The sequence below is a fragment of the Eriocheir sinensis genome, chromosome 35, assembly GCF_024679095.1.
Source record: "Eriocheir sinensis breed Jianghai 21 chromosome 35, ASM2467909v1, whole genome shotgun sequence".
Classification (NCBI taxonomy): domain Eukaryota; kingdom Metazoa; phylum Arthropoda; class Malacostraca; order Decapoda; family Varunidae; genus Eriocheir; species Eriocheir sinensis.
Window position 1 is genome coordinate 14,810,002 of NC_066543.1, and position 21,598 is coordinate 14,831,599.

Genomic DNA, 21,598 nt, shown 5'->3' on the forward strand with positions numbered 1-21,598 from the left:
AACCACACATGTGTAGCTGTGTAGGTCCTGTATACTACACATGTTAATACACACACAAGCCAGGCTGAGGTTTGCACCTTGCTCAGGCCTGACAGGAGTGGTCACTGTCCCTCCTCAAGCAAGGAGGACGGGTTGTGTGATGTGTGAGGTCCCAGCTGCGTCCACATGTCGGTCCTATGAACTCAGCTCTTTCCAGGAGGTTACTGGCTAGCAATAACAAGTCAAGCACATGATCAGACCATGGGTGAATGAATGAATGACATGAACCAAAAAAAATAAAATAAAAAAATAAAAAGTAAATAAATAAATAAAGTTAAACATGACAAACTGAGATTTGGAGACTGGACCCTATGAGTGAATCTCACTCCTTCTATATTAAAATTTACGTAAACATAACCATGCTCACTTTGCCTGTCACCCAGCAGGCTGAGTCAAGTGGCTTGCTTAGGCCTTGAGGTTTTTCCTCAACAAGACCAGTTACTATCCCCCCTTGAACAAGGGAGATGGAGGTGTGAGGTATGTGAAGTACTAGTCATTCCCATAGAGCAGTCACTAAGTGAGTTCCAAGCTCTTTCCTGAAGTGCATGAGCTGGCGATAACAAGTCCAGCATGTGACCAATTTGTGAGTGAATGACACACACACACACACACACACACACACACACACACACACACACACACACACACACACACACACACACACACACACATATCTATCTACTGAATTATACAATCAAGAGTTATGTTCATATGTATATTTTTGGTGACAAGTATACCAAACTTCTAATGGAGTGGCTATTTACTGAGTAGCGCAGGCTTGGTCTTGGTCTTGCTGTGACTCTTTTACGGTCAGAGGTTACTATCCGATAGGTTGGGGTAAAGGTCTGTTAGTCTATGAGTTGTTCTTAATTAAGTGGTGACAGGTTAATATTTTTACCAATTTAGCCAAGATGTTCAGTAAATAACTACCGTATTTGACGGCTTATAAGACGCACCCCCCAATTTCGGCAGGCATTTGAAAAAAAAAATAATAATAATAAACAGGTTTGAACCACAAGTGTCTGGTGAAGATTTTTCGCCCGACATTCGTAGCCACCCAACCATCAGGTCATTGTTAAAGTTTCACATGTATTCAGATCCTTATCAAATCCCAATACTTTACATTTAAATTCCTTAATATTTGCTGGGACCTACCAGAATTGGTCCTTCTTATAGACTCGAGGGTACTGCTTTGAGATGTAAACAAACATGGTGGAGACAGCAACATTCAGAGGGGTAACGGGTATAAAGTTTGTGCATCATATTTCTTTATTATTATTCTACATCATAAGTCTAGTTGTTGTAATATTCTAGTACATTTTTAAAACATGAGAAAGTGTGAAATTTCAAACTTGAATGTCCTTCAATATTTGTTGAACATGTATGTAAAGTAAGAATGTTAAAAGATAAGCGCAAAATGGAGAAAATGGAGAAACAGGCACTTGTAAATATCGAATAATAACCTATCTTCTCAATATCTTGTCAATATTATCCATATATTGTTTGTGTTTATCAATCAATCAAAGTTAAACAGTTTTATGATGAAGGTCTGTCTTATCTCAATAATCCCCGTCTACTGGGGAAACATAGCGTGTCTTGCGTGTGTTGTCAGGTTTGGTGTACAACCGTCCACTAGTTTGTTTAGGCACAAGCATTACGTTACTTAATGTTCTTCCTGACTGGTGTCATGTTATATGAATTAGTGGTAAGTACTACTGTTATACACTGTTACTTTAGAAAAGAGTTGCTGTTGTTGCTGTAAAAGCGACCACCACCTTGTTCATGTTTGCGAAGAGGTTTGAAGTTTAATTTAAGTGCCATTGCTGCACTAAAACTTCACTAGTCAGGGACCCAAAGCTGAACCTTGACCTTATAAGATGCAGGGTGGTTTTCAGCGACTTTCTTTTTCTTTTTTCTTTTTTTTTCTTTTTTTTTGGAAAAAAAAGAAGAAAAAAAAGTGCGTCTTATAAGCTGTCAAATACGGTACGTGGTATTGACTGTTTAACTGAGCTGCTCGGTAAAAATCTACACATCAACTTTATTCACCAAGCACTGCTCGGTGAACAGCCTTACCCAACTGCTAAATATAACGCCTCCTACCACCTCGCTAAGTGCTTTCGTACTACATTGTTAATTATCATGTGTTTGTATGATTATCATACATTTCATGAGTCTTTTATTTTTCAATAATTTGTAATTTTTCTCACTATGTTATTTCCCCCCACCCAATAAAATGCACAAATACTCAAATCAGCAAATGCCAAAGCTGTGAATAGCAGGGGTCAACTATATATATATATATATATATATATATATATATATATATATATATATATATATATATATATATATATATATATATATATATATATATATATATATATATATATATATATGGCTGCATGAATTAGTAACTAGAATGCAAGTCAAATACATTTATTATTTGCTTTGCTAAAAATATTTTTGTTCAACTTAACATTTCAATGATTTGCTGCAAGAGTCACATGAGGATGCCCCTACCTATGTACAAGTTTCTGGTTGTACCACTTTGCCTGCTACTGGTTCTCTTTTCTTACCTCCACACCAAGCAAGGTGACAACACTCCTGCTCCTTACATACCATCAATGAATCTTACAAGCTCCACAATAAGACTTTAACTATGGTTTATATCATGCCTGAGGTATTAGTCACATCAATATAATTTAGCTACTGACAGTTACACGTTTAGGTCGGGAATCCATTTGTCCATGAACCTTGATCAGTATCTGCATCCATGTCCACATCAGCACCTGTGTATCTGTGAGGCGTTCACCCATTTGTCTGTGAAGGCTGAGCATGAGTCTACTTTATAGTCATCAATAGCAAGGTCTCATGTTGTGGTGGCTGCATCAACCATTTGATGAACATGGCCATTTACTCCTCATGGCTGAAATAATCCTCCACAGAGACCATTACAATGTAAAAACTAAAAATGTAGGTGGTAAGGTTCACAATATTCTTATAGTGTAATAACTTGGGAGCATAGTCCCACCTAAAACAGGAATCGGAATTGCACGAATAAAAGTGTGTATATTATATACTACTTCAGACATACAACTATTGACCCTCATGTACCTCTGTGGTGTGGTGGTTAACATGCCTAACTATGAATATGTGGATCAGGGTTTGAAGAGAGGCCTGGGTGGTGGGCCCACAGCCAACCCAGCTATTCATACTCTGTTTCGAGCTAGTTGATAAATAGGTAGTACCTGAGAATGAATACTACAGTGAGTGATTAAGAGTGTGGGTGTGGTAACCTGGATGTTACACTTGCCCTGTGTCAAGGTGTAAAGGACTCTTACCCACTATAGTCTCAAGGATTAAGGTAATGAAGATGCAACATGCAACTCTAGTGCATGTCCCTAACTTTACTCTATCTTTAGGAGAGTGCGGGGTAGTACTCGTTTACCTCTTCCCTTCAACTGGCTGATGTGGTAGACCATGGGAATCAAAGGCCACTCAGTAACCAGTGACGATGAAGGGACTCCTAACCAAGACCAGGTGTTGCTGATTCATGCAGGTACGAAACCATTTCTTAGCCAAATTTTTGGATACGTTGCCCAATCATGTAAAAGCAGATTCATTCTTGGGGGATTTCATATTTAGCAGGACTGTACTCTATCAGGTGAAAGAAGTAATGATGAAAGCTATCAAAACCAGATAAGCAATGTGTCTGAGGCAACAGCTAGACGTATGCTGTAGAAATGTCTATACTTATCAATGACTGATATTTCCTGAGTGTCTGTAGGTCATGTAGCACCAACAAGTTTCTGTGGTCATGTGTCCAGAATTGTTCAATGCAGCTCCTCACGGACACTAACATGGTCACAGGTACAAAAAAAAAATAATAAAAAAATAAATAAATAAAAAATAAATAAAAAAAAAAAAATAAATAAAAAAAAAAAAATAAATGGATACTTTTCAACCTTTTCTGACACAGCTTGATTTTTCACTGACATGGTTATGGATTTACATACAGACACAGATCATGGATAAATGGATGCCTGGCTTTATTGTACTAATTTCTACTGAATTTAGTATAGGTGTTCAACTGGATTCATATGGCTAAGAATATATGATGTGCCTTTCCTCCATCACTTCCCACACAAATATCAAAAAGGCCAAAAACCCTATACAAGTCCCAGTACTGTGACTCTTGCCTCACTGGTCATCATTCCTTGTCCCCTACCTTGTTTACTTTGTGAGCCTTGAAGGGACTGGGATGAGGAGGAATTAGACATGCCCATCTCACCCTGAAGCATCTTCTTGTAGCTGGGGTCAAGGGAGTTCAGTAACTTGTCTGCTTCCTCCTTGAAGTGATCCGCAAAGCCCCAATAAGCCCTGTAATCAAAACAAGGTTATGTCACAGTGATGTATTCAGTAAATATGATTTCACGTACAATAAACCTGGCATATGGCTAAGCATCTTCAATGTTGTCAATACTACATATACATATAAGTGAACTCTTTGGTTTAAGATCAGGGTTACAACTGGTAACTTCCTCAACAGCACACTTGTTTGAAATAAGAGGGTTTACTATCAAAAGACCTACCACTTGTCACTAGTCATCAATTCAGTATTTGTGTTTTTTTTTAGATTACACACACTTGAACCTATGAATATTTTATATATGCTATAACAAAGTAGCTTCTAGCCAATCACATCTGCCTCATTGGGACTACAGAAACCAGCCACTTACTTCCTGGAGAAAGCTCGTGCCTCCGGGTCAGCATCCGTGATCCCCTTCTTTATGCTCTCAGAGAGTATGACAATGTGCTTCTCCATGGAGTGAGTGGGCCAGGTGTGGACCAGCTGATCAAGCACCTCACACAGCACTTTTCTAATCTCCCTGTTTTTACTGGTAAGTTCTCGAAGGAGGATTGGGATGAGCTTGTGGTGGTGAGTGTTTTGTATGATGAAACGAATTGTAACAATACCAGAGGATGCCATAATCTGGAAGTATCCAATGAACAAGGATGTTGAAAGTTTATAACCAAAGAATGAAATATGCAATGGCAAGCAGTCAGAAAATAGTTATAGGCAAACGTAAAAGCAATACAAGAGCACAGTAGCTCTACATTACTATTAACAAGTGGGTACATATGAAACAAAATATTTACCTTAGCACTATTTGGGATTAAATTAATTAGATTTGGGAGGAGTGTCTCACAAAGGTGGTCCACTTTATGGTGCAGCTCCTGAGACATGTAGGCCACTGTGACGCACGCCTCACGCACCACCTGGGACCTGACCGGACAAAGGCAACAGCTGATGTATACAATGCATATTATACAGTTGTCTTATTGTTTCTTAACCTGAAGCTGAAACTCATCCATGAGTAAAGAAATGTCAAGGTTATCACAACTTTTCAAATATATCTTTGCAGAGATGAAAAAATAGCACTGAACAAATTTCATAAGCAATGCAGGTGCATGAAAGACAAATTATGAGATATAATGACAGTTAACGGAACTAGTGCTGGGACATAAGCACCTCGTCACTCACCACTTACCTGATGCAAGCAAACTGAGGTGCTACTGCACTGCAAGAGGGATAGGGTTTGGCATGGTACATGAACACTAACTAGACAAATTAAAATTGGTTGTTTTCAAAGAAAAAGGACATTTTTCTAACGAGCTTGTCTGTTTTCTTCTCTTGCATAATGAGTACCTCTGCAGAACTACCCAGACTGTTATGTGTATAAGATTACTCCTTGATTCATACACTGGTGCATTACCTGGTGATGACTGTGGTGGTGGTGATGATGATGATGATACAGTATCAAGAATGAATACACAAGACTTCTTACCTGAGATCCTTGATGGAAATTTGCATGGCTTGTTCCAGCAGCCGGAGGTGAGGGTAGAACTCATCATAGTTTGCAGCACCAGCTACTATTAAACTTCTTATTTTTTTGAGCTGAAATATAAATGCCAGAATTATACATTGCAAGCAACTCCTCTGAGGATGCAGTAATAACTTTTTGCTTACACACCAAACACTTGAAAAGCCGCCAGTCTACTCACAGCGTCCACTCTCTTGTCCCAGTCATTGCTGGAACTTGCAATGATTTCTCGCACTTTTGTAAGCGTGTCCTCAAGTTCCCTGGTGGAGTATATGGTAACCTTCGGCACATCCTCAAATAACGCAAAGAAGGAGGCTTCATCCACGGCTCCAGCTGCGGCTGTAATAATGAGTGCTAAGCTGTGAGAATGAAACTTGCAGTATAATGAATGGCAATGTATTGCCATGCAACAGGTCATTAAATGTGCAACCATGCATATATCTTAAAATGTCCTCCTTTATTTGTGGATTCACTATTTGCAAATTCACATTCATGAAGTTTCCCCTTGAATACAGAGGTCTGCAAAGGAGTTTTCACAGTGCCACTATAAGCATTCACAGTCCATCCTCAGATAATTTAGCTGTTCCAAAGGAAAGGAGGATGTATACATGCAGATGGTTATAGATGCATGTATAACGCATTGTCAGAATCAAGAATATTGAATACTGCACTGCCAGTACCCACCAGTACCAGTACTGAGCAGTCTGTTACCAGTACCTTGTCATACATCCAGTACTAAATGATCCCATTTATATTACCTGTCTCATATTTTTATAACCTGATTTTTATAGAAAAGCAGCATTAAATAATCAATAATTTGCTGAATTTGAAAAGGAAAATAGCAGAGACTTCATGGTAATTACCAAAGAGTAAAAAGAGTAAAGTGAGATTTTAATGACTATATATGTATTTGTAAGAAGTCTACATAAATTACAGTACAGTTTACACAAATATCAAATGAATTAAACTATACATACCATTAGCATTACAAAAGCAGCCAAGATAAGTTGTTATCACTAAACCCTTTACAGTATTCACTCATTATGAGGGGATGCAACCAGCCCAGGTTATGACTATAAATATTGACTTGCTGAATGTCTCCCAACCCAAGGCATTAGTATATTTTTGTATTGACATCCCCCACTTACAGCCTGGTTTGTATTAGCCTTGACAAGAAGAACGAGAAAGTTCCATGATCTGTTAGTACCTGTATTAGATGTTGAGGAGCCTATCCTGCCCCGAGTGATTGAAGGCACCCTCTTGACAGCCGAGCGGGGGGCCCCACCACCACTCTCTCCTGTGCAGGCCATGATAGCCCAACAGACAACATGCACACAGGGCACAGGGAGGCAGGGGAGAACACAACAGGAAGGGGTTAGTACGTCATATGCCAACACACACTGAGGCAGGTATGAGTTTATGTCAACAATCAGCAGAGAGTTACAGATGCTGTCATTCCTGCAGAGCTGCATTCAGTTGGGTCACAAGGTCAGCAGTGGCATAGGGCTATACAAGGTCTATCTATCAGCTCTTGGGTATTTGTAATCTATGGCTTATTTAATTTACAAGTAGCCCAAAGTATGTATTCCTATATATATTTTTTTGTTGCTATCTCTTTTTGAAGCATGTTAATCTATTTTAAGTGAAATAAACCATAAAGCACTACGTATTTACAGTAGTAGTGGTCTTAATACATGCATGAAAACCAGCAAAAACACAATTCAATCAGTTAATCTCACTTGGAATGAGATAACTGTGATGACAAGTTAAACAGAAATTACAGCTTATGGGTTACAGTTCTGAATATACTGTGTAAGACAGGAGATAGGACATTCTCTCACACTGTAGGACAGGTTCTCAATCACTCAAAAGGTTAATCATTTGGCAACTGAAAACAAGGAGGAGCGCCTCAGCTTGAGCCTCATGCACTGCACAAAGGGACTCTTACCTCCAGCACTCTTGGGTGGGAGCGCGGCTCCCTGGACGGAGCGTCTGACAGGTGGGGCGCTGCTGGCTCGAGACTTGCTCCCGCCAGACTTGATCTGTGGATTGGTAACCATCTTAATACTGTTACTTTTCTGGATGTTTCTCTATAGCTAGAACCTAAATACAATAAGCCACTGTATAATCAACATATATTTGAAAATAACCAACGAACAAGTTCCAGCTTACTTCATGTACAAAATTACATTGAAACAAATGAAACATTCAGCCTATGTGAAACACACACACACACACACACACACAAACACACACACAGACAGACACACACACCACTCTATAGCTTAGTGGTTATCACCTCTGCTTGCCACCCAGCAGGCTAAGGTTCAAGTCTTGCTCAGGCCATTAAAGGCTTTTCATTGACAGGAGCGATTACCCCCCCCGAGCAAGGAGGGAGGAGGGGGGATCAGTCATCTGAGCTCAAAATAAAGCTTTTTCCAGGAAGGTACTGACTGGTGATCACAAATCCAGCATATGATTAGACTGTGAGTGAATAACACACACATGGTAGCTCAATCGGCTAGAGCGCCATGCTGCAAGGCTTCACGGCCAAACAGGCGGCGGTTCGAGCCCCGCTCAGGCCGGATTCCTTGCGTTGACTAGGAGTGGTTACTGTCCCCCCTTGAGCAAGGGGAATGGAGTGTGTGGTGTGTGAGGTCCTCGCAGTACCCAGAGATTGATGATAATGAGCACTTGCTCATGTCGGGAGGGTACCTGCTGGAGAAAGCGAGTCCAACTCGTGATCAGGCCATGGTGAATTACACACACACACACACACACACACACACACACACACACACACACACACAAGTAAAAGTAAAACCTTAAAATATATACCAAATAAGAGTTGTGTAATGAAATCAATAATGCTCAGCAAATTTCAAAACCCAGCACTGTGATAAATTGTCACCCTGCACAACTTGTGTGAGGCTGAGGCACAGTGAGCAGAACAGCCCAGGGTGTGCTCTTATCCCCCAGTGCCTCGAGGAACACGGTAGCTATTTATTTCCCAATGCAAATGTGTGTGATGACGAGAAGTAGAAACAATGAGCGATGACTCAGTGCACACGCCATAGAGCTTATCAAGGTAATTATAACCATGGATAAAAAACAGCAAGAAATAAATGCACAACGATGGAACTCCTTACATGATTATAAACACTACCAATATCTCCTGTGTCCTGACAAGGAGGTGAAGTTAATTCAGGCAAAGCAATCATAAGCCACTACACACTATTTGTTATCAGGGACCTCTTACCTTTAAATAAAGAGTGGCTCACATTATAGCAAAAGTTTCCACATTCATTAACAGAGCAACAGGATGCCAACACCAAATTATAGTGCCCCCCCCAAAAAAAAATCCAGTGCCTCAGTGCCATCACCAAGACCAGGGATGTCCTGCAGAGCACTCCTTGCCAAACTTAGGTGATGTTTATACATCACTAACCAAGGCTCTGATGTGACAGTGTGCTGTCAGATGTGCTGTGTGCATCTTTGCTTCACATCTTAATCAATTTTACTATGATGACTTACACAAGATGGAGGTCAATGGCGTTCCATGATCACCGCCGCCCCTTGACTGGCACTCAAGGGTTGCATGGAAACTTCAACCAAAGAATCTATGGCCACAAGCAATTTATGTAAAACTTACTTAAATGTATAACGTACGCATCTCAATCAGGCAAAATGCTTCCCTCTGTGAGAGAGAAATGAAGCATCAAACTCTTCATGTTCTGCATGGTGCTGATGCATAGGTATACATGGTTGAGTGGAGCAATGACACGAGATGGCATTGAGATCCTTAACTGTTGTGGTGCTGGAGAAGACACCCGAATATATCCCTAAGAGACCTACCCTTGGCCTGACTCCCAGGATCTCCCTTCCCTCCCCCCAATGCATGCCGGTGACTACCTTGGCTGTGGCTCCTGTGGCAGACAAGAGCTGCATGCAAAAGGAAAAGAACGATGGATAGGATAAATGTTGCACTTTACGACCAAACAATGGCTAACTCATTTAAATAATACAACTTTGGTTTTCTGTGTGCCAGTTTATGCATTTAAGGTACAAAAGACTTACTCAAAACAAATATGATGGACAACAACAACAACAAAATGTAATCCATATGGAAATCAACGAGTGGCAGACAGTGGTGGGGGGGAGGGCGTGGCGTGGTCGAGGCGGCACGCACGCCCACGCCTGCTGCCCTAAGTCTTGGCTGCTCAGGCTGCCCGACATTGTCCAAACGTGCCATGCATGGAGGACGTGCACATGCAAAACAACTATTGGTATACTAAGTTAAAAATGGACTACCTTGTTCGTTGCTCCTTTACGGATGGACTGCTAGGAAAGGCAAAGGAAAGAAGAATGACAGTCAGGCACAGGCCCGAGAACCATGACAAAGAGCAGTGTTGTCCACGCCCAGCAACACTGTCGCCCACTACTCAGGTACACAGGGCACATGAGAGGGGGAGGGGGGGGGAGGGCGAGACTGAAGGAGTCAACAATAGAGTTCATGCACATTAGGCAGCGATGCTCAGTTGGTGGGAGAGGGACGAGCAGCATCACGTGCCCGGCTGTTGCGCTACAACCTAGACAAATGTGAGCTAGAGACAGTGGCGAGTAGCACAACCATCATGCGACGGTCCCTCCCAGATGTTCAGTCTCTAGCAACAGGCACATCACTAAAAGCCTGACAGACCAGTGGCAGCAACAAAAAGAATCCTGTAAATGATTCCTGACGAGCATGAGTGCCACAAGGGCGAGCCCCTACACTCTTCCATACGTCCTTGAAGGAGAACAACATCAGAAACAGCATAAGGAAAAGCTATATATTTCTCTTCGTTTTAAGCTGAAATGCACCACCCAAGAGGCAGGGCTGCCACTAGGGCCTGAGAACCTCCTGACCCAGTCGTGGTGCACAGCATGACCAGTTTGCCTTATCGTCATGTGAGAATGTTAGGTCGGACGGGGAGTAGGAAACTGATGGTGCCAGTGATATCAGTGGAAAAAGGGGACAGAAGAAATTGGGATCAATAAGAAATTACAGCGAAAAAGTGAAAGATCGCACCATGGCAGTCAAAGGGAGTCAGCGCTGACTCGACAATCGCGCCACTTCTGCCACTGGCCGTCGCTTGTCACGTGTGTGTGTGTGTGTGTGTGTGTGTGTGTGTGTGCCCATGTTTCTGTGGGTGTAGGGTTTTAATAGTAGCACTAGCAACGGCAGCGGGTTATGTGCTGGTAATGTATCACTGACAAGTTGAACAGAGGCTCCAACGACCCTTCCACGAGTCACTATTACCATCGGAATCAATCATCTCCTATTTCAGGCCACGGCCTGACATCTCACGCCTCACATGCCAACCACGGGAGGGCAGCACTGGCGTCATTTTTACCACCGTACCTCACTCGCCGCTGTCACCATCAACGAAAAATGTATGCACGCACACACACACACACACTGACAAGCCGCTGGATCAACACAAGCGTCACTCTACACAGCACGGAGTCACGGGAGACACAGAGGAGCCGGTCCGAGCAGCAGCACAGCTCTCAAGACGTCCTCAAACCACATGGCGACCGAACACAAACATCACGCGCTGTTAGGGCCAACGAGGCAGGGTGTTCCGTGACCCTTGCTCGGCTGGCAGCTAGTATGTGAGTTAGGCGGCGGGCAGCCTCACCCTGAAGGGCAGAGACTCCCGAGGGGTGCCACCAGTGTTAGTAGGGCGACCACACAAACAGAAAACTACGGTAACGCACACGCAAGACGCTACGACACAAACTTATCCAAAAAGTGCCATTTCCGTGAGCAGGAATGAATTCTTGCGCACGGAAATGTTGTACAGTAGCACCTTTAGGTTAGGTCAGTCATGAGTTACCTTTCTCCGGAGAGCTAGAAGCCGCCGGGGCAAAGACCGCTGCTGGGGGGAGGAGTGATTAGTGAGCGATTGTGATTGTCTTGTCTATCCTCCATTCCCCCCTTCTCTTTCCCCGTATTATCTGCCTTATATCCCACCACATGCCGATGCACCGCCCGCCGCCAGCTTCCCCTGCTCGCCTAGCGGCTCCCTTGGTCACACTCAACAATCACCTTACACATATCTTTCATTTGTCTACTCTTACGCCACCGCTCTCACCGCCTTCACCACGCCCTTGCAAACACTCATCCCCGTGTGTTCCCCTCGCCCACATGCCTACACATCACTCCCTCTCTTAACCTATTTCAGGTCCTTCTCACCTTCCCTCACCTGTTTATCATTCACCACACCTGATGGGCAGAAGTGAAAATGATACATCGATTGGCATAAACGGATCTCTCTCTCTCTCTCTCTCTCTCTCTCTCTCTCTCTCTCTCTCTCTCTCTCTCTCTCTCTCTCTCTCTCTCTCTCTCTCTCTCTCTCTCTCTCTCTCTCTCTCTCTCTCTCTCTCTCTCTCTCTCTCTCTTTCTTTCTTTCTTCCTTCCTAACGGGCGTCGGGCAGGAGGAGGCAGGCGGCGGGCTAGCCTGTGTGCGCCCTAACACAGACACACGTACACGCATCAGCAGGCCAAGCAGGTGTGCATGCCGTACATACACACATATAAGCGCGCCTCAAATGGCTGCGCAGGTGACGTGTGTGCCCCGCCACGCCCCCGACACTCCGCGCACACATACATCAGCTTGCACACACGCCCACGGACATCCACAAGCGCGGCATCACAACGCAGAGGTCACATAAAAGGAGACACACGAGGAACAAAATACAAACGTTGACAGGCAGGTAACAGCGCAGACAACACACGACACACAGGTGGAAGCAGGTGCATTCAACCACTACACACTACTACAGTATCATACATGTACATGACACATTTCACGCGTACATACATGGCGAAATAGGACAGTACACACACACATTGCTGAGGGTGGGGAGAAAGCTGGCTGGGAGAAGGGGTGGAAGAAAGATGCAAAGAGAAGCGAGAGGTAGATGGGTGGGATAAGAGGGATAATAATGAATGAGTATGGACGGAGAAGATAGAATGTGGAAGAGAGATGGAGAAAGGAGAGAAAGGAGGAAAGAGGGAGATGGGAGGGTTGAAATGAGCGTGTAAGAATGAATGAATATGAATGGAGGGGAGAGAAGGAGAGAAAGAGGAGAAAGGAGAGAGAGAAGAAAAAAGGGAGATGGGAGGGTTGAAATGAGCGTGTAAGAATGAATGAATATGAATGGAGGGGAGAGAAGGAGAGAAAGAGGAGAAAGGAGAGAGAGAAGAAAAAAGGGAGAAGGGAGGGATGCGTATACGTTGAAGTGAGAGCGTAAGAATGAATGAATAAGGACAGAGAAGGTGGAAGAAGGGAAAGGGGAGGCGAAAGGAGAGATTGGAGAAGGGAGATTTGGCGTAGGTAAGGTGAAGGAAGAGAACGAATAAATGAATGGCGTAGCGTGAAGGCAAAGGGTGAACGAGGGGAAGGCTGAGAGGAGAGAGCCGGGAGGGGGTGTAAGGTGAAGGGGTACGATCCTCCACGGGTACGAGGGAGGACGGCGTAGAGCTGAGGGAAGAGGGGGCACAGGGAGGGCGGAGGCTCGCAGTGTTGTCTCAAGAAGGTGAAGAAGAATGCGCACCTCCCCTCGACAGGTGTGCGGGGGGGGGGGTCATTGTGGGAGTAAATGTGCAGGAACGACAGAGCAAACGTTCATAAAAGACCAGAACAAACGTACTGCTACACATCTACAAACACACGAACACACACTGGAGGAATAAAGCGGTCATCTAAAAGTGAATGAAAACTAGCAATTCTGAAAAAAACTCTACGTATGTGTATTAGAAAAAATATTCAAGACTGGTGTATAAAAAGATTTGCGTGAGTAATTATGCAAAAACTAGTGAATAATAATAAGTGAAGAGAAAATTTATGACCAAAGTGATGCCTAGACTTGAGGTTACGTACACAGTCAACTGGTTTGTACACACACACACGCTCACGTTCATACGCACACGCCACGTGGGGACCTGTATACTCACGCTAGCTCTGTCCAATTCATCATCGCCTTTGCTTCCTGGAAAGAGAGAAACGGGAAAGATTAGTATCAAGCCAAGCATCAACACCTTATTTACTGAGTGTACCAAATGGCGGGTACTCAACAGTCTAGCATTTTACAGTAATAAAAGATAAATAAGTAATAACACTAAATGATCTACCACACTCAGGATATCTTCAGTACAAATGATTCAGGAGATGCTTGAAAGAGGAACATCAAAAACAGAATGCCTATAGAAAAGATGTTCATAGTAAACACGAAATTCACAGGAAGTTATCAGCGTCACATCATTTGCCAGTGACGTAGGGCAGCGATCCTTCAATCATACGGGCGTTAATGGAAACATGAATTGATGACATTCTTTTCAACCCCCCTAGTTCCACGGATGGAGACGAAGGTAAGGTAAGGTAAGGACATCTTCAGCTACTATTAGTCAACTGCAGGACAAAAGCCTTGCCCAGCGTTTTCCACCTCTTAATATCTAAGGGTTGGTGGAAGGGAGGGCGATGGGTAGGTGGCGGGTTGGGCTGCCGTTAAATGGTCACGCTGCGGCCTCGTGTCCCCGCCCCGGCACCGCGCCGCTGCACCGCTTCCCTCAGCTATCACTCCTGTGCGGATCAATCTTTGGAGTGTCACTGGGCGGGCGGACACCAAGGTCACGGCCGCTGTGTCTGGCGGAGGACCTGGGCCCTCGGCGCCACCAACGTTGTGTTTTAATGTCTGCTCCGCTTCACTGTATGGTCCGACTCACTGTTTATTAAACGTTTAGCTTTTAAAGACAACTTTGTTTGGACGTTTAGCGTTCTCCAAATTGAATTTGTAAGTATAATGTATTGAAATAAATACTAATGAATTAAATTTTGTATGATTTGTGAATGTTGTGCAACTACTTCACGCATTTTACAAATTTGAGGCCAACAAAATGGCTATCTATGCAATATCTACCCATTTATATAACCATATCTCAGACTCTTCATCTGGTCCTTACTTAATGACAGACAAGTAGAGTGGGAGAGAGGTGTCAATGGAAGCGTTCTAACCAATCTCCATTGTCCAACTGTTATTTGTCTCTCCCACTGACCCTTTCCTTTCTGTGGTCTTGATAGAAAAATAAAGTCGAAAGTAAGGAGTGAGCGCGAAGAAAGTCACACGTTCTGCCCTAACAGCTCTTCTTCTTCCCTAAATCTAGCAGCAGTTTCGCAAAGCCTCCGCTCTGATAATTCCTCAAATCTTCCTTGCGTTCATGCATGCGTAAAACACTGGCGCGCCGCATGCTTTAAAAGGTTCTCACGGCGCCGCGACAGGACGTAACTAACCCAGAAGGTTCAGCCGGTTGATGCAGGTCCAGGTGGGGCACTGGGGCGGGGGTCATTTTAGAACATAAGAACATAAGATTTTGTAATGCCTTAGTGAATATTCCTTCCCGATGATGTGTGAGCGAGGCATCGATCACTACGGTATCACTTTCACTTTAATTATAACACATTCGAACTGTCCTTTAGTGGATTTATCTTTAAGAGGTGAATTTATATAATCATCTCAGTGACTGTTGATGTGAAACTTGTTGGGCCTCTTTTCACGACACACGTTCATGAGGGACGGAAGGATCGGGGTGGGGGTGGGGGGATGGTGGGTGGGTTAATGCAGCACACAGGGGCTTCGAGGTTCACTTAACACCGTCAGCAGGAAACGAGGCCGCAGCTCACGCCCACAAGCCGGTTCTTGAGGCTGCCAGGCCCGGGGATGGTGACCACGCTGCACTGCGACTCAGCTCGTTCCACCTCTGATCAGTGTCCGGAGAGGCACGCGTACGCCGCAGTCTTGGTTACAGCGCCACAGCAGGTTGGTAGCCCTCAAAACAGCCTCTTGGGTCTCCGTCAACATCCGGTGAGCCTGTGCTGCGGTCACCTCGCGAATGTGGACAAGAACCGGGAACTCAGCATGGCAAAAACTGACCCCACCCTGAAGTACCGCTACTGTCTCGATCCTGGGAACATCAACGCCGACGAGGCAACGTAAGGTGCGGAGAGGGACGCGGCAGGACTGACAGCTCCGTGCACCTCCCGCGGCGGCGCTCACCACCTTGCATACAGGAGGCCAGGAGGGCAGCGTGATCGTGTCTGCAGTCATACCTTTCCCTGGCTACACTACACCCTTCTCACAGAGCCACTGACTGTTTTACTTTACATCTCAGAATACAGTAGAATGAGACCTAATACAGTGTTTCTTCATCATGGAACACACTCCGTCCAACTTTATCATTTTTTCCTTCCCTCGCCGCGCTGCTTCTCGCCGCCCGTGATTTTTTTGGGGGCACGCGTCACCGGGGGCGGGGCAAGGGTACTTCCGGGGAAACCTGCTCCAGCAAAGCCCCGCCCCACCCCGCCCCTCCCTCGCAGCTCAAGCCTCGGGCCATGAAGTGATAAGGTATTAATTTTTTTTTTTAAGGAGAAATCTGTGTGTGTGTGTGTGTGTGTGTGTGTGTGTGTGTGTGTGTGTGTGTGTGATATATAACAAAACACTGCGCTTCGTCGCTGCCACATTTTCGCTGTTCTAGTGCAGCCTCAGTGTCCCGCCTACGCTACCCCGTCGGGAGGTAAAGAGTGAGGTAGGGCTGACACGTGAGAAGGCCGACAAGGGATCCAATACACGTCAGACTGAAGCCGCCAGTGATAGCCGCACCACAACACACCGCTGCCAGTATTCCCCAACCAATTAGACGAGAATTTAAAGAAAGAAAAATAAAAAAGTAAAGGTAAAACATAAAACAAGCGTCATTTAGATCAAGATTATGCAGAGGTGCAGCTGCGGGCATAGCCTACACACCGCAGGCTTTTTATTCTGCCCTTGAGTTGCTTTCTGTTACTGGAAAAAACACCACTTTGACAGCTTAGAGGCAAGATTAACGTAAATTATGCCCTTTCTAAATGTCTCTGCAGCCCCGGGAAGGCGAGGTAGGGCGTGTCAGGGCCAGAACTAACTCTCCCTGGCTTAAGTCTGACTACACACCGCCGCTGAGTACAATTGCAAACCTTGACAACGGTACACACACACACACACACACACACATCTCGTCGTAGCACCTGTAGTCTCAATTCGCCTCCTGAAGTTATCTCCCCCCACCCCAACCCCACCCTGGAGTCTGGCAGGAGTACACAAAGGGCAGAGGTCTCCCCGCGCCGCCCCCAAGCACACAACAATTCGGTATTATTTACATCCCAATGGTTCTTTTGACATCTAACTTTCGCCTGAAGCAACACCTGTTTAACCTTGAAACTGATGTAATACTTCAGACATCCGCCGCCTCCAGCCAGCTACCCTCCCGCCCAGCCCTTCAGCGACCTCATCGACTGTGATATAAGGCCGACCCCTCCGCCGATGAGCCGGTCTGGACAACCTGACCCGCTGGCGACACTGGATTGACGTTCATACACTCAGGTAGGAAGTCAGACTCCATAGCATTACAGAATATCTTTAAACACCTGGCAAGGACACACACACACACACACACACACACACACACACACACACACACACCTAACAAAACCCCAACAGCTACTATAAGTCTTGATTCATAACATTCATATATGCTTCCTTACTAATGACACTTTCTAAACAGCAAAGTGAGGTCATTCTTTGTTCATTTATACTATAAGGTCATGTGTTTGAAGATACCCTAAACTTAACCTAGCCCGTCACACACACACACACACACACACGGTGGCCGGTATCTGTTCCTTGACTGCATGACTCAATACTCTGACCAGCCTGTGACGAGCCGATATCACGGACGTGGGGTGGTGTGGTCTGGTATGGTGCGGTGTGGCCTGGTGTGGTGTGGTGTAGCCTAGTATGGTGAAGTGTGACCTGGTATGGTGTTGTGTCTTGGTATAGTGAGGTGTGGCCTGGTATGGTGTGGTGTGGTGTGGCCTGGTGTGGTGTGGTGTAGCCTAGTATGGTGTAGTGTGACCTGGTATGGTGTTGTCTTGGTATAGTGAGGTGTGGCCTGGTATGGTGTGGTGTGGTGTGGTCTGGTGCGGTGTGGCCTGGTATGGTGAGGTGAGGCCTGCGGTATGGCGTAGCGTTGCCTGGTATGGTGTGTTGTGGCCTGATATGGTGCTGTGGCTCGGTATGGTGAGGGGTGGCCTGATAAGATGTGGTGTGGTGTGGCCTTGCGCGGTGCGGGAGGGCATCACGGGGGAAGGGGTGGGGCACAGGTGAGGTCAGTACCTGGTGCAGTAGCTTGGCGGGCAGCCAGGTGATCATCTCGGCCCGAGGGTCGCACATAACCGCACGTCTACCTGCTTGGCACCCGGGCCACTATTACGCTAATAATACCCGGCTGTTGAGTCACGAGGCCCGGCCCTGCTCCTCCCGGGGAAGCCGCCCACCCACTTCAACGCATGTAACCATCAAGACGAAATATACATTACTGAGAATAATAATAAATAAAAAATAGGATAACAAATAAATCAATCAATAAAAACTTCAAAAGCATTATGTTGCAGAATTTTCCACATTATACACACATCCAATTCTACTTCTACCCATGAGAAACAAATAAAAAAAGTAAATTTAAATAGAAATATTACTGTATGATTTAATCAGTAAACTGATATCACATATCAGTGAAACTTTATCAAATAATAAGAAAATAGTTTTAGAAATAATTATCCAGAGTGCGGCATTAAGATTTTTTTCCCTACCACAAGAACATTAAAAGTCGGAAAGACGGATCTGCCTTCACTTTCTAATAATGACGTGTGTGTGTGTGTGTGTGTGTGTGTGTGTGTGTGTGTGTGTGTGTGTGTGTGTGTGTGTGTGTGTGTGTGTGTGTGTGTGTGCCACGGAACGGAACCTCTGTTGACGCATGCACGGAAAACTGAGAACAACAAACACAAACATCTGGAGAAGCTCGAGGCGGCGCGGGTCTTCACACACTAATGAGGCCCAAGGAGGCAACACGACCCACAGACGCACGAGGCAAGTGACGGCGGGCAAACCAGCTCAGATAAATAGTTTAGTTGAACGAAGTGTTACGTGACCAGCAGCTTGTGCGGTAAGTGAGAGGCAATGACTGGCAGGTGAGGTGAAAATTTCCAATACACAGTGAAGCGGAGGCGTGACCAATACATTAAACTTATCAAATGACGCGAAAGATGATCATAATTGGCGGTGGGTGGCAGGTGAAACATCGGCGTCAGGAACGAAACCATGACCAACGGAGGGAGGTGTGAGTGCGACGGGCGGGGTGACTTGCGTTTATCCGTGAACACGCCGAACTGGAACCGAGACCAACAGATTGAAATTTAAAGCGACGGAGAAATCAGCGGCCGTCGACGGGTGAAATATCGGAGTCTGAAAAACGAGGCCATGACCAATAGATTAGACAAGGGAGTAGATAAAAAGGAGGCGAGTGACATACGGTTGGAATATCTTAATTTAGCAAACGTAATTATCAAGCTCGACTTTGCTTCCTCTTTCTCCCTAACACATATAACACTTTAAAGGTGCAGAGCGTTTAAGTAACATATTTAAAGCTTTAATGAGACTACGAGTACATATAAGTTATAACTCTATTTATGAATGACTGGAATTTAAGCATTTATTGAGTTTCCGAGAAAGAGAATAAATATGTAAATGATGTTTTTTCACGTTTGCAGGTGTTTCGCGTCATTCACAAACTTACAAGAGCACAGGTGAGGGAGTGCGGAGGAGGGTGTTAGGCAGGTGCGTTGGCAGGTGTGAAGGACCCATTAGTGCAGGCCATACAAAGGTGTGTTCCTGCTGCCCTCCCCACTCCTGTTCATTAATGGGTGAGAGAAGATCTGAATGCAAGGCGCCGAGTGCGAGGGTCCAGAGAGGCTAACGGTAACTAACCCCTTCGACAGACGTCATCGCCAAGGGTTCATTTTCATTTCACGTGTTGTCGCCACTCTGATACGACGCAGAACTAATATGAATCAAAGTGAACTGATGTGTTAAGGGTGCCATGTCGTCTTGATGGAGTGACGACGTGAAGGTACATACTTTGCTAAGAACGAGATATTAGTTTTACCTGTGTGTTTACTTTAACATGGGTGTGTAGTGGTAGGTGCCTCATGGGGAGTGAGGGACATCTGGTAACACTTGTATACTATGGTGCAAGGATGATGTTTACCTGTGTGGATATGTTATGTGTTAGTGTACTACGTGCGTGTATGTATGTTTTGAGGGGCTTATGCGTGTTTATCGAGGAAGAAGGAGGTGGTGTGTGTATGTGATCGTCCTGGTACTGTTATACATGAAACTTCCTATATTGAAAAAAAAAACTACACGATGTCATGAAACTTGAAATGATGTCGTTTCATACTCTATCTAATTAGTGTGCGTATAAAAAAAGTTATCAAATTCAATCTATACGAATATAATTGATTTCCAGCTCTTGGTAAAAATAAAAAGTGGTATTTCAACTCGCATCACAGAAGACATCTCGGGCAACCCAGGAGTGGAAGTGATCTCTCCAAGGCGACACAAGTAAGCCAATTTGGTGATAAGGCAATCAGTAAAGGGGCAAAACATGACACTGAGGGACCGTGATAGAGTGTGTGTGTGTGTGTGTGTGTGTGTGTGTGTGTGTGTGTGTGTGTGTGTGTGAAGGCCGCTCATGGCTCGCCCCCCTCACCCACCACATCCGCTCCACAGGTCCAAGTCTTCCATTCACGACCTTCACCCCCCCCTTCCTCCACCCTCCCCAAAGACCATCCGCCGAACACCCAAACAGACCAAGCTCGTTTACAGTAGTTTCCTTCACGCCTCGTAAGCCCGGATCACTCACACACACACACACACACACGGTCACTCACCACCAGCTGGGCCCCAAAATGCGTGTCAGCGGCTAACGGGACCACCACGAGGAAGCGTAAACACGAGCCGATGAATGACCAAGAGGAGGAGGAGGAGGAGAAGGGGGGAGCGTCATAGTCCTGCCAAGTGAAACACACACACACACACACACACACACACACACACACACACACACACACACACACACACACACACACACACACACACGTCAACAGGAAATGTACGGGAGGTGAAGGAAAGACTCAACAACCCTCTTTCAACTAACCGAACTTAACCGGTGTCTCATGATGGAGAGGCGGCGCAATACTGAGGAAATAAGACACTTGATTACACACGAGATCAATGTCACGAAAGGATGGCAAACGTGCTATGGGAATATGTGCTTTTATGTAATTATATGTCCCAGTCTTGCGCATACGGTTAAGTGGAATCGATGACGGAAACGCGATTCTATGTGTATTATGTAAGGTAAAGGTATTATTATTAAAGTAAGGTAAAGGTACTATTGTTGTATTAGTTTAACCACTGAAGACGGATCTGGGAAAATGCGGGGAGGTAAAGTGAGGTAACCCGGACGCCACACTTCAGATTTCCGTTTCAAGTTGCTTCCCCCCCTTCCCCCCTTCCAAGCTCAAGGGCCAAGGAGGCAGACGAGGCACATCACGCTCCCTCTATACGTTTCCTTCCTTCCTTCACTGCACACTAGAAAGGAGGAGGAGGAGGAAGAAGGGGAAGAGGACGTGGCTCTCAAGATTTACACCCGCGGACGTTGGTCACTCAGATGGAGACATGAACAATAAACCACAACT

The 21,598-nt window shown here is 45.0% G+C and overlaps 1 protein-coding gene across 11 annotated transcripts in view; it reads right to left on the minus strand.

Annotated features, from left to right (window-relative positions):
- The window catches only part of LOC127007463 (CLIP-associating protein 2-like), a 114,661-nt gene that overhangs the window by 24,599 nt on the left and 68,464 nt on the right, over window positions 1-21,598 (minus strand). For 8 of the 11 annotated variants that reach the window (XM_050878513.1, XM_050878517.1, XM_050878512.1 and 5 more), the window contains exons 3-11: window positions 13,927-13,961; window positions 11,804-11,842; window positions 7,873-7,966; window positions 7,132-7,221; window positions 6,106-6,263; window positions 5,889-5,998; window positions 5,200-5,326; window positions 4,779-5,032; window positions 4,268-4,419 (exon numbers count right to left, since the gene is read on the minus strand). In XM_050878513.1, coding sequence (XP_050734470.1) covers window positions 4,268-4,419; window positions 4,779-5,032; window positions 5,200-5,326; window positions 5,889-5,998; window positions 6,106-6,263; window positions 7,132-7,221; window positions 7,873-7,966; window positions 11,804-11,842; window positions 13,927-13,961 — 1,059 coding nt within the window. The remainder of the gene's footprint in view (window positions 1-4,267; window positions 4,420-4,778; window positions 5,033-5,199; window positions 5,327-5,888; window positions 5,999-6,105; window positions 6,264-7,131; window positions 7,222-7,872; window positions 7,967-11,803; window positions 11,843-13,926; window positions 13,962-21,598) is intronic. The other 3 variants (XM_050878518.1, XM_050878516.1, XM_050878520.1) reach the window with 3 other exon arrangements.